The sequence below is a fragment of the Tympanuchus pallidicinctus genome, unplaced genomic scaffold (genome assembly GCF_026119805.1).
Source record: "Tympanuchus pallidicinctus isolate F22 unplaced genomic scaffold, pur_lepc_1.0 scaffold3, whole genome shotgun sequence".
In the NCBI taxonomy this organism is placed as follows: domain Eukaryota; kingdom Metazoa; phylum Chordata; class Aves; order Galliformes; family Phasianidae; genus Tympanuchus; species Tympanuchus pallidicinctus.
The window spans coordinates 50,857,570-50,870,516 of NW_026294747.1; the positions used below are offsets into that span (position 1 = coordinate 50,857,570).

General features: G+C 49.0%; 1 protein-coding gene across 4 annotated transcripts; it reads left to right on the forward strand.

The window, feature by feature from the left end:
- The first annotated feature begins 3,748 nt into the window (after nt 1-3,748).
- On the forward strand, nt 3,749-12,494 carry ZBTB42 (zinc finger and BTB domain containing 42). Of its 4 annotated transcripts, none has more exons than XM_052693842.1 (2): nt 3,749-4,184; nt 5,481-12,494. In XM_052693842.1, exons 1-2 carry the CDS (start codon nt 3,764-3,766, stop codon nt 6,884-6,886), a joined length of 1,827 nt encoding a protein of 608 aa, XP_052549802.1. In that variant the 5' UTR covers nt 3,749-3,763; the 3' UTR covers nt 6,887-12,494. The 4 variants fall into 4 exon arrangements, with proteins under 4 accessions (XP_052549802.1, XP_052549806.1, XP_052549805.1 ...); XM_052693846.1 differs by lacking the exon at nt 3,749-4,184 and adding an exon at nt 4,203-4,373; XM_052693845.1 differs by lacking the exon at nt 3,749-4,184 and adding an exon at nt 4,408-4,721.
- Nucleotides 12,495-12,947: the final 453 nt, after the last annotated feature.

The following is a 12,947-nucleotide window of genomic DNA, read 5'->3' on the forward strand; positions in this document are numbered from 1 at the left end:
AAGTGAGACGTACGCATGTATGTTTATTTGGTTGTTTTAACTTGTATGCTTACACTTGTTTATATTTGCTCTGTCTGGTTTAATACAAAACCGCCTTGGAATAGCAAAAATCAAGAGAAGACTAAAATTATATGCCACGCATTTGGGAAAAGATGGAGTCCTTTCACACCTGAGATGGCAGATGTATCAAACCAGGATGACAGTGCTCATTCTAGTATAGTTGGCCAACCCAACAACCTACAACTCATCGCACTTAACAGACCTTTTGCAGGCAGTGAGATGGGCACATCAATCCTCTGCCTCGCAAAGTTCAGGGTAACAGTTGGAGGTGAGGTTGATTTACCCTGGGACAAAGCACTTTCCAAGGAACTGCTGCTCAACTGGCACCCAAACACCACTTGTACTGAGCCTTTTATTCTAGGTTATATTTTTGCTTAGCAAGCGTTTCCATTGTGAGATTTCCCACTTCCAACATAGCAAAACACGTCTGCAATATTTAGCTCTGCTTTCTTCTGGGAGTTACTAAAATAAAGTGCATTGTTAACAAAGAGTACTATTTGCCTACAAATAGAGCAGCACCAGTTAAGAACTTCTCCTTTAGCACGATATTTGTAACTCCACATTGGACCCTACAATGCTGCTTAGCTTATCTGAGAACATATCAGCTGCTGATTTAAAGAGTTTTGCCTGGGCCTGGTGAATTTTATGCCTGGTCCCAAAGCAGACACCAATTTTGTCTCTTACAATCTGCCGTTATTTACAGCCTTCTCATTGTCACCCTCTATATATCCTGCTACAAACTTCCATCCACCTGTTAATTTATAACATGGGCTCCTGGTTTTGCTTCCTGGGGATTGACGGATGGATAAATAAATAAAGCAAATATCAAAAAGGAAGCAAGTTGCTTAATTGTATTAGATAATTCCAAAGTAAATGTATATTAGATTCTGAATGTAAGCAAGCAAATAAGAGCAACATTGAAGTACGGCTGCTAGGGTGATTAGCAAGGACTAAAGAGAAAAATCCTCCCAAAGAGGAGATCGTGCCTTATCAATCCCACACATATTTCCTCCACCTGTACAAGCCCTGTGCATGAAAAAAAACACCAACAGATTTTTACAGGCTGAAAATGTACCTTCGTTTACACTTTCTAGAAATCCAAAACACAGCAGATTGTAACAAGACCAAGCAGAAGTTGAGGGTTCGGCAGGCAGAGTGAAACTGTGAAGGATGAATAATGAGGAGGAAGAAGCTTTCTCCCAGCTGCTGCTGCTGGAGATGCAGTGCAGGTGCGATGGGAAGTGTCTGATGGCTCAGAACCCGCAGAGCCCATTGCACCTCTAATGCTTGTTCCTATATCAGCCTGTCCTTATTGATGCAACAGAAAATATGAGTTAATATGCGATTTATATACGCAGGTTAAGACTAACAGGACATTCTGTAGGATGGCTTGACAGTGGAAATGCAAGGCACTGCAATATATGCTCACCAACAGTCCAGTGCACAAAGGTCTTGTTATCAGGGATGAATCAGCAGGACAGCCATAGAGCTAATAGGATGTACATAAGCACACGGCTCAGGAGCATGTCTGTGATATATACTCAGAGTAATGCCTGGAATGGCAGTAGGAATGGCAGTTGATGCTTCCTTGAGTCCCACAAGATGTGCTAGGACAGGATCTGTGGAAAGTTCACCCCGCTCGTCTATGGCTTGGATATAAACTGGGCAACCCCTGAAAGCTGACCTTGATTCTGACTGCAGGTAAGTGCTGGAACAGATTGCAAAGTGGGGAAGATCCACGGATGCCAGTGGCAGCTCCTTCTCTTAATAGCATGGGTCTATTTCAGAAGACAAGATGAAGCATTTGGTCCTTCTGATGCATGCAAATGTCTGCATGGGACAAGTCAACGTTTGGAAAAGTTGGGAAGAACTTTTGCAAACCACCCTTGCTATGACCAATAGATCTGAAACATCTCCATTGCCTGCAGTGTTACACAGTTCCTGCCTCTCCCCCTGAAATGTGACTAGACTCCCAGAAAGGAGATGCCATGCTAAAGAAAACAAAACAAAACAAAACATAAAAGCACGGAAATCATGTAGGAACAAACAAAAGAGGCTGCTACCCAATGAGGTGAGAAAGAAAACGATTAAACCGCGTGAAAAACCTGTTGCTACCACTTCTGCATTTGGCCAACGAAGAGGGACGGAGAGGCCCCACTGGGTAAACATGCTCTCTCCTGGGATCAAAGGCGAAGGAATGGAAGCCAGTCCTCAGGCTCCATGGACCCAATCCAGTTGGTTTTCTACTAATTTCTGTGGGCTTTGGCAGCATACAGAACAGGGACTGGGGCTGGCAAAGGAAAGCCCTGCCATTACGGCCAAGTTTCCACTCTGCCCTAAAACTGCAGAAGGGTTTTAGCAGAGCCCAGGAATGCATGTGGCACAAAGAGTGCCCAATATGTCAGCTCCCAGCCTTCTCCATCAGTCCCTGCTCCATGCAGCCATCCCCACATCTGGCAATGGGATGATGGTGATGTCCCCTGCTTAGGCCCTTGTCCAAGTGTTTCCTACAGGATATGAGGGCCAGACAGCTCCTTCCCCTCGGGGTAAGGCTGAAAACCGAGCCTGTTCTGAATGGTACGGGGTCCCCAGCTTGGGGCTGGGGCCGGAACCAGTTGCTTGCTTGTGACTTTGTGCTTTCACAAGGGCTTTCAGAACGGAGCAGTTCACAGAATAAAGCTTCTGGGGCAGTTCTTCCTGTTGCCTTGCCTCGAGTAATCGCTCTGGGCCTGTTTACACTAGCAAGTTGTACTACCAGTATTTTATACAGGCGCAGGTAAATCAGCACAACACCTGCATTGTGTGTCTGCTGCTGCCTGGCGTGAAGGCAAGCACAGGGTTTAGGAGCTACTGGAAAGCAAGCCAGCATCGTGCGGAGCACGAGCTAAGAAGGAACAGGCACGGGTGTACGGCATGGCATTTCAACCTGGGTACTGATCACAGGTTTACTACGGAATTGTAACGAGTTTACTAAAAATAGAGCACTGTTAAATTGCAGACAATTACTTGGTTTGCTCAGCCCAGAGCAGAAGGGGGTGAGGGGAGGCCTGATGGCATCTGCAGCTCCTCACAGGGAGCAGGACAGCGCTGGCCACTGCAGGGCCTGAGGGAACGGCATGGAACTGTTACAGGGGAGGGCCAAGTGGGGGTTAGGGAAAGGCTGTGTCCCAGAGGGCGATGGGCACAGAAAAGGCTGCCCAGGGCAGTGGGAAGCGCCCAGTGCTGGAGTTCAGGGAGCGCTGGGACACTGTTCTCAGGCATAAGGTTTGGATTTGGGTGATGCTGTGTGGAGCCAGGGGTTGGACTCAACGATCCTTGTGGGTTTCTAGCAACTCATGATGTTCTGTGAACCTATGATTCCTAGCTTAAGAATCCAAGCAGGAATTAAATCCTCTGTTCTTTTTTAATGCCCTCGGTTGTGCCGAACAGCAATGGATGCAGCCCCAAGCATCTTTAATTTGTCCACTAGAGTGGGCACCTCCCCATTCTGGGCTGGGGTTTCCCAGTTCAAGCACTGTGCATAACGGCATTACATTATGCAGAGCTTTGGGATCACGCGGTCACTGAAGGTGCTCCAAATAGGCTGGCACTCACTGCCAACCCAATTCAATGGTTGAGGTCTGTAAAGGAATAGTGGCAAAACAGTCACAGCAAAGAAATGGATTAAATTAGTGACAAATATGCCGGTTGGTAAACCTGATGCATGAAGATATATTGGAAAAGACACACCGCAGCGCTCCCAGGGCGCACCGCTCCGCGCTCCTTCCGCGGGGCTGCGTCGGAGTTGGGAGCGGGACGGCCAACGCTGCGGCCGGGCGGGGAGGAAGGGAGGAGGAGGAGGAGGAGGAGGAGAAAGAGCAGGAGGAGGGAGCAGCCGGCAGCACGCACCGGCCGCCGGAGCTGGCCGGGCCGGCGGGGGCTATTGTGTGCACCAGCCGGGGCCGCGCACACACACACAGACACGCTCCCACACACGCACTCACTCACACCCGCGGCTCGGAAGGAAAGTATCGCGAGAGCGGCCGGCGAACAACCTGCTCCGCAGCCCCGCCGGCCCCGCGCCGCGCCCGCGGAGCGCCGCGCACCGCGCACATGCGGCCGCACAGCCCCGCCGCCGCCCGCCGGTGAGTACGGGCCGGCCGAGCCCCGGGAGAGAGAGCCCCGCAAAGTTGCGGAGAGCGGAGCCGAGAAAGAAGGGGAAGGGGGGGGGGGCGGCCGAAAAGCGGCTCCGCGGTGCCCCCCCCCCCCTCCTTCCCTTCTCTCGCTCGCTCCGGCGAAGGTCACCGCGGTTGGTGCGGGGAACGAGCTTTGCGGTGAGGAAGGGGGGGGGGGGGGGTCCTTGGGGGCGGGCTCGGGGCAAGTTTGTGGGATTTAATCGCGGGCTATAAATGGGGTTGCTGGAACTTTAAAAGGCAGCAAGCTGTGGTTGGCTGGTAGCGAGATTTGGAGTAACATATGGCATTAAAAGGCGCACAGCTGGAGGTAGCATTTCCATCGCAGTGAAGTCAGAGCAGCTGACTCTCCAGCTTGCGGTGTAATTAGCAAACCGAGCACTCCTCCTTCCCTCCGCCCGCCCGCCTGCCTCCCTCCCGCCGCGCCGCGCTCGCACCCGCACCGCTCCGCGCTCCTCCTGCACGGCTCCGGCTCCGCGCCCCGGGAAGGTAAGAGCCCGGCGGGCATCGCACCCGGCCCTGCCCTCCTCCCGCCGCTTATCCCCCCTCAGCTTTTAATAACTTCGAGGGAAACTTTTTTTTCCTTTTTTTAAAAAAAAATTAATTTTTTTTTTTTTTTTTTTTCTCTTATTTCCTGCATGCGGAGCTCGAGGGGTGCCGTCTCTCTGCCCACCCCGCGTCCGTCCCTTTTCCCCCCCCTCCTCCCCCCCCACCCGTACCGAGGATTCCGCCCCGTCCCCAGCGCCTCCCGCGGGTTGTGTTGTGGTTCGGTGCATAACGACGAGGGAGAAAGTTTAAATAAGGGCTGCGTACGGGACGGGGATGGGCTGCGTTGGGGGATGCCCCGAGATGGGTGGCCGGGAAGAGCTGTGGAGTTCGGTGGTTGTTCTTTTTTCTTTTTCCCTCCCCGTGTTTTCCTCTTAATTTTATTAAGTGAAAGAAACAAAGGTGGAGGGACTGCTGCTTTTTGTGCTTTTGTTTACTTCTAATCAAGTTTTTCCTGTTTGGAGCAGGTGCGAGGGGATGAGGAGCTGTTGTGCTGTTTTTTCCTCTTTTTTTCTCCTATTTTCTCCCCCTCTTCTCTTTCCCCCCTCCCCCCTTTAATAAAACCATTACACCCAATTAGCAGCAAACGCTATCTCCGCGGCTCTCCTTTCGCCTCGCGTTACCCCAAAGCCGATCTGTTTGCTCCAGCTGCTAGGAGGCTTTAGTTTACAGTAGCATTCAAGTTTTTCCTGTTTTGAACAGGTTATGAAGGAAGAATGGAGTTTCCAGACCATAGCCGCCAGTTGCTGCAGTGTCTGAGTCAGCAGCGTCACCAGGGCTTCCTGTGTGACTGTACTGTGTTGGTTGGAGAAGCTCAGTTCCGAGCGCACAGAGCCGTCCTCGCCTCTTGCAGCATGTACTTCCATCTTTTCTACAGGGACCAGTTAGACAAAAGGGATATTGTGCATCTGAACAGTGACATTGTCACGGCCCCTGCCTTCAGCCTGCTGCTCGAATTCATGTACGAGGGAAAGCTGGAGTTCCACAGCCTCCCGGTGGAAGATGTGCTGGCCGCCGCCAGCTACCTCCACATGTATGACATTGTGAAAGTCTGCAAGGGCAAGTTGAAAGATAAAGAATCGGGCTCGGAGGAGAAGCCAGGCGATGAGGCGGCCGTGCTGGACAAAGCGGAGCGTTTCCTCGATGAGTTCGAGCCGGGGGGCAAAGCGAGATCGGAATACGAGCGGGCTGTGGGCAAGGAGAAGGTGGGATCCCACCCCGCCTGGCCCTGCGGCCCCCCCAGCCTCAGCCCGGCCGAGGCAGAGCCCTGCGCAGCGGCAGCTGGAAAAACAAAGGCGAATGTCAATAGTTGTGTGGGACCTTTGTCCCAAAGGTCTGCCAGCCGTCCCCCGGTGTCGAGCGAGGCCGACTGCGCGCTGGATTTGTCTTTCAAACCCGTGCTGGGGAGAGATTCCTTGCAGCCCTTCTATGCCTTCGGACAGCTGGCTTCCGACAGCCAGCAGCAGGGCACCGAGCCACTGGTGAAGGATGAACAAGAGTCGCTGTCAGAGCGGGAGGACGGCGAAGCCGGCAGTCCGGAGAGTCAGCATTTTGGGAACTCGGCCAAGAGCCTGGTGACAGGGTTAGGACACATGTTCGCAGGGAATGGCAGCTCTCACGGCCGGGAGGAGGACCTAGACCAAGAGCGAGAGGAGAGCGAGGACGACATGGACCCCGCGGACATCTCTGCGGGCGTGCTGGTGCCTCCGGGGCACATCTGCATCTGCCCGCTGTGCAGCAAGGTGTTCCCCAGCCCTCACGTCCTGCAGCTGCACCTCAGCTCCCACTTCCGCGATAAGGACGGCGCCAGGAGCCGCCTCTCCCCCGACGGCGCGGTGCCCACCTGCACCCTCTGCGGGAAGACTTTTTCCTGCATGTACACCCTGAAGCGGCACGAGCGGACGCACTCGGGCGAGAAGCCCTACACCTGTGGGCAGTGCGGGAAGAGCTTCCAGTACTCACACAACCTGAGCCGCCACGCGGTCGTGCACACCCGTGAGAAGCCCCACGGCTGCAAGTGGTGCGAGAGACGCTTCACGCAGTCGGGGGATCTGTACAGACACATCCGCAAGTTCCACTGTGGCCTTGTCAAGTCTTTGGTTGTTTGAGACGTGGGATTCTTATTATTTTCGCACCCCCCCCCCTACCCTCCCTCGCCCTCTTAAAGCAGGGAAAAAAGGCAGCATTTGAATCTTTTTTCCTTTTTTTTTTTTTTTTTTTTTTCCCTTTTTTATTTTGGTGATATTCACTTTTCAGGTATTTGATCTTTAAAAGATGCAGAGGTACACACTCCAGAGGCCTTTCAATGCAATTCCGCCCCCCGTTTCCCCAGCCCTGCCCCTCTCGCCTCTCTGCCCCTCAGATCTTCCCATGTTCCATTATTAATGTGAAACAATCTCACTAATTCTGCAATGATTTAGCACCTGTTCTCGTGCTGGAAGTACTCGCTCTGTGGTTGTGGAGGTTCTATTTATTTATTAAGTTTTATTTTAAGTTGGAAGAAGAATTGATTATCAATTCTGGAGAAGTGCTTGGATCCTGTTAAGCTCCCTGATTCATCTGCATGTTGCCCAGAGATGTTGGGGGAGATGAGCGATACTTTCAGTACATTTCAGTGCAGAGGAAGTTCTCTGTAGTGCTCTCTCCTGAGTAGCTGGCAGCAGCCTTGTGGTGCTGGAGGAAACTCTGGCCCAGAAAGTAAAGGGAGGAGGGTGAGAATTCCTGGGTACATCTTTGGTACTGCTCACTTTTTAAAATTCTCTTCATTATTTTGGAATAGCTCCGCTATTGAATGTGAAGGTTTGCCTTCAGGCCTGACTTATTTCCCTCCTACCTGTCTTCCTCACCTACGGAGCTGTCTGGTGGCCCCAATGGGCATGGATCCATGCTGTTCCCAGCTGCTTTTATCCCCATGTTGACACACAGGGACTGATGTGGTGGGAACAGCTTTGGGCTGGTGCTGCTCCAGAAGGCAGGAGATGCCCTGCTGTCTGCTCTGAGAGGTGCCTGCTGCCTTGCTTGGATCAGCAGCTCAGGATTTAATTTATTTTGATTTTTCATGAAGTTGGTGATCCTTCTGGGCCTGGGTCTGTGCAATCCCTGAGGGCCGAATGAAGGGAAACCACTGGAGGCACAGCCCAGCTCTTCCCCCCCATCCCACCCAGCCACTCACCACCTTTCCAGGGGAGGTTTTAGATTTAGGTTTTTATTATTTTAAATTCCTGTAAGCGGAGGCTGCCTGTAACCACAACCAGCTTTACTCCAAACGCAACTCAAAGCCTCGCCTGGTAGAGCATCCTTTATGTCAGATGATTCCCACCCCACTGAGTTCTCCATTTGAGGTATGTGTGTGTGGGGCTGAGGTACATCAGAGGCTTCCGACTGCTGTTCTCCATTACTGATCTTCACCAGTTTTCCTGACGCTCCTGGAACTGTTCTGTGAAGCACATAAGTTTATTTTTAAATGAACGTGAAGCACTGAGTTTGACTTTTTTTTTTTTTTTAATTTTTTATCTTTTTCTTCTTAAAGTTGTGCTTTAAATACTGTATTTCACCTTATAAAGAGAAGAATTGCCTAAAGCCTTCCCCCTCTGGTCCAAAACCTGAGCACTACCTACATGAGTAATATGGGATTTTGGTTTTTATTTTTTATAGCTAAGTACTTCCTCTTAAAGAAAAAATATGGAGATATACTTGTGGCAGCCTCCTCCCATTCATCTCTTAAACTATGAATGTACATGTAATGTGAAATTTTGCTTCTATTTATAGTTTGGGGTTTTGTTTTCAGTCTGATTTCTCAACTGTAAAATATTTTTGCTGAACCTGTTACATATGGAAGTCGTGGGAGAGTTCATTATCTTAAGTGTCTTTGGTACTGTGGTCTTATTCTACTTAATCAATTTCTGTTCTATTTCTCCTTTTGTTGCTGTGATTGGAAATAGCACTGAACAAAATCTACTAAAATTAAGTTATTTTTTTTCTTTCTACTAAAATTAAGTTATTTTTTTCTCCTGAAGATACTTGATATAGTATTTATTAGCTTTTTTTTTTTTTTGAAGTGGAGTTGTTACTGTTAATCTATTTCAAAACTAGTTACTTTACACTTTAAATTTTATAACGGTGGTTTTGCATGTTGAACAACATGTAAGGAGTTATGTAGAGTCAGCATTACTGGAGCTGGAGATCTTAATTTTGCATCCTTGTTACGCTTTTTGCCTTTCAGTCTTCAGTTTGTTGGTTTTTTTGTTGGTTATTTTTCCTAGGAGCATAAAAGAGGGTGTGCCATAAGACATCCCTGGTCTATGGAGCAGGGAAAGGTTGAACCAAGTTTGTGTTTGACGTTAGTATAGGAATAACTCATTAAACTGATGCTGTGAGCATACTCTGTACTGCAGTGAATACAGGACAAAAGTTGTTTTGTTTTTTTTTTTTTTAAAAAAAGGAAAACACAAAAAAGACTTTTCTCATTCTTTCCTCCATCACAAACACGTTGTTCTCATAGTCTGGTATTTGTGTTCCCACTCGTCATAGCTTGAATTTCTAAAGTAAAGATGTTTGCACTTACTTTTGTTCCTAAGGTGACTTTTTTTTGGCGCTCTCTCTCTCTGTGTCTCCAACTTGGAGCTGCAGTAGCTCTGAGCATCTCTTCCCAGGGGTTCGTGGCTCTACAGAGAAGTACTCAAACCATTGCACACTGGGCTCATCTTTGCAGGAACTCTGTCACTGTGGGGCAGTCTCTGTCTCAGTAGCGGACGGTGCTGCGCTGCATTTTAAACACTGGATTTGTCTTCTACTGCAAACAAATACTGTGAAGTTGATGTAAAATCAAACAAAAAAAAAAAAAGAAAAAAAATCATTGATACTTTTAATTGTTTTTAATCTTTGGTGCAGTTCAGATTAAATATGTATATTTAAAGACACTAATTTTTTTTTGTGGGAGAGTTTTATAGTATACAGTATGTAGAAAAAGCTATTGGAATGGAGTATATTTTATAAGAGCATTCTATCACTGTTTTATAGTGAACTATTTTTCCTTCAGTGTTAGCGTTGTGCTGTTAGCTTAGGTCTGACAATCGCAGGGAGAGTGACTTCAGCTGTTGTTAGTGCTTAGTTTTGCGTGGAGTTCTGTTTGCAACTGTATTGGTATGTGCTGTACAATGTGACAATCGTGGCTAGGATTGTTGTCTTTACAAACTTCCACAAAATAAAATGTGCTAGAGTTGTAAACTTGAGCCTCCTCTTCCCCCTGTAGCGGAAGGGGAGGGTGGTTGGGGTTGTTGTGACGTACAGCTGGTGCTGCTGCTTTTATTGCGTTTGTTGAAGTTGGAAAAGACCTCTAAGGTCATCTAGTCCACCTGCCACCAATATTGCCTACTGAAGTTGATGCTCCACTATTTCTTTTTTTTCAGGGTCGGTGGGAATTGTAGATATGCAAGGTGCTGTGCACGGTTGGATCCTGAGCCCACATGGATGGAGGGAGCTGTGCAGGCACCAAAACCTTGGTGGGTTTGGAAGAGCTGAGCTCTGCCCCGGCTCCTGCTGTCCTGCAGCTGTTTGCCTTCAGCAGGAGCTGGGGTTGGGAGGAGGAAGACATGAGCTGCGCGCACCAGCTGCTGCTTGCGGGGAGGAGAGGAGCCCACGGATGGTTTTGCACCTGCATTATGTCTTTTATTGCTTAATTCTTGTGAGGCAAAGGGCCCTGCTGGAATCGGGCTGCTTTGGGATGGTGCTTCTTAAGGGAGGGGCAAATGAGAGGTGGTTCTGGTGAGCAGGCACAGCTATCTGCCCTCTTGCTGTCAGGTTGTCGCTCCTCTGCAATGCTATCAAAACAGGAATATTTCCTGCATTTAATTGTGCTTGGTGCAGTCTGCGTGTCCATCGCCATCCATAGGGAGCACTGGGCTGTGTGTCATTCCTGCAACATCTGGTTCTGAGGCAAAAATCTTAGAAATACTTACAAGTTTGTATTTCTGCTTTTGGGGAGGGAGAAGGGTGGAAAATCTCCCCGCAGTTGCTTTGTCTGTGGCATGTTCTTTAAATGAGTGGAAGGAGGTATAACTCACCCTGCTCAAATCTGGGTGCTGCACTAGGGAGGCAGCAAGCTTTCTTTGGTGGGGAAAGGGGAGGGTCTGGGGGTGGGAGGGAGAAGAAGCAAGAAGAGCTCCTCCTGGGAGATGGGCAGCTATAAATAACTGCACATAGACTGAGGGGAGCAGCCCACGTCTGTGCTGGTGTGGGCATGCTGTGCCTTTTTTTGTTGTTATTGCTGTTGTTATCAATTGCTAATGTGAATTCTGGCACTCCAGATCCTGATGACTGTTGTTCTGATAACATAATTAAATCTGCGGAATGTGAAAGAAGAAATCCAGCTGCTGAGTTGATGCTGGAGGGGCTGTGTGCACATGGAGGGACCAAAGGAACCTTCAGATGCTTCTGGGCGCAGGTTCCTGACTTGCAGGTACACAGGGAGTGTTGCTGCCCTTAGTTATGAGTGAGGGGTAATAGCATAGAATCATAAAGGTTAGAAAAGACTATTAAAATCACCTAGTCCAAATCCAACCCATCCTCATCATGCCTGCTGACCATGTACCTCAGTGCCACATTTCCATAGTTCTTAATGCCTCCAGGAATGGTCACTCCATCACCTCCCTGGGCAGCTGTGCCAATGCCTCACCACTCCAGAGAAGAAATTTTTCCAACTGCCCAACCTGAAGGGATGTCTGTCCTCCCAGCTGTGAGGATCAGTCCTGGAAGGTGCTGGCAAAGAGGGTTCCCACTGCTCTTGTAAAGCTTGGCTCTTGTTGAGATGAGTCTTACGAGATGTTTTCATTTTTAATTTCTGTTTTCAAGTGACTTCCAGAGATGATTTGGCCTTGGGTATGCATAACAGTTGCAGTGTCTCTATGCCAGTGATAAGGGAATCCTCCATGAGAAACAGTTGGGGTTGGGGAGCGTAGAGAGGATCTCTTGCCCAGCTTGGTGGTGGCACCTCTGCTGTCCAGCTTCTGTGGCTGTCATTGTGTCTGAGCTTCAGTTGCCTTTAAGTATTCTTCTGTGCCTTCTTGCTGAGGTATGTGCACAGAAGAACATGAAGCAGCAGCTGTTATCTGAGGAAATCAATGGCAGGTGTGACCCAGCAAAAACAGCCTATGTAGAACAAAGCTGGGCTTGAGTGAAATGGAGTATGGTGAGGTTGGTGTGTGAAAACGCCTTGCCCTGAGAGGAGAAAGAAGAACTGTGCACACAGTGACCTGCTTGGGGAACATTTTGTCTCAAATTACTTGCTGTTTGGTACTGAGAAGGACTGGACTGGAAGTGCTGTGGATTGAGCAACTTTGCACAGAGAGGTGTCTTTCACCACAGTGCATCCAAGGGCTGCTGCTCTGTTGCCCATGCATGTGACTGAGGTGAGGACGATGGCTGAAAAAGAATGTAGGGCACTTTCCAAGCTTGTACCTCTGCCTTCTTGACTGGTTCTTTTCATCCCGATTAAAAAATAAAAAATATCACTAGCACTGTTGAATAGGAGGAGAAAGAGCAAACAGTTCAGTTATTGTTACCTGTTTCCTGTTTGTTATGCTCTGTCATACAGCTGCACACTTCTGTACACAGCTGCCTCCTGGCTGCCTCCTGTGTCCTTTTAGAAGGAGCTGTTGCAGAAAATAAAAGTGCTTGCTAACCTGACTTTACAAATAAAGACCTATTACTGCAGATGAATACAGGGCCTTGTATGTGCATTGAGACAGCAGTGCTGCCTTCCCTGGTGGGCGGTCAGTTCTCTGTCCCCTTCAACCCCATGGTATAATGCTAGCAACCCTGGCCCCAGTCCCTCTTCCTGAGCTCCTAGTCCATCTCCTCAAGCCCTCTCAAGAAGCCCTGGGGGTAGAGGCTTTTCCCAAGTGGGTTTGGAGCAATATGCTTTTGGGACAACATCACCAAGAAGGGGATGATATTAGACTTGGTAACACAGGAATTTGGGAAAAACAGCAGTTTAAATGATGCCTTTACTCACAGGATGTTCCTCCCTGGGATGGCTCAGCCCACATACTAGGTACTCTCTGTTCCCCAACCTTCCTTATCTCTCCCTTCTTTCCTGAGCTATCCAGGTGGTGTTAGGAACCATCTGCTGCAGTGATTCAGCAGAATCCATTTAGTGCTTTCCCAGTGAGG

What these genes read in the sequence shown, in the direction of transcription:
- ZBTB42 (XM_052693842.1), top strand. Translation starts at nt 3,764, where the DNA reads ATGAAGATATATTGGAAAAGACACACCGCAGCGCTCCCAGGGCGCACC. An exon ending in AGCCCCGCCGCCGCCCGCCG is followed by an intron (nt 4,185 to 5,480) that starts GTGAGTACGGGC and finishes TGTTTTGAACAG; the next exon opens with GTTATGAAGGAAGAATGGAG.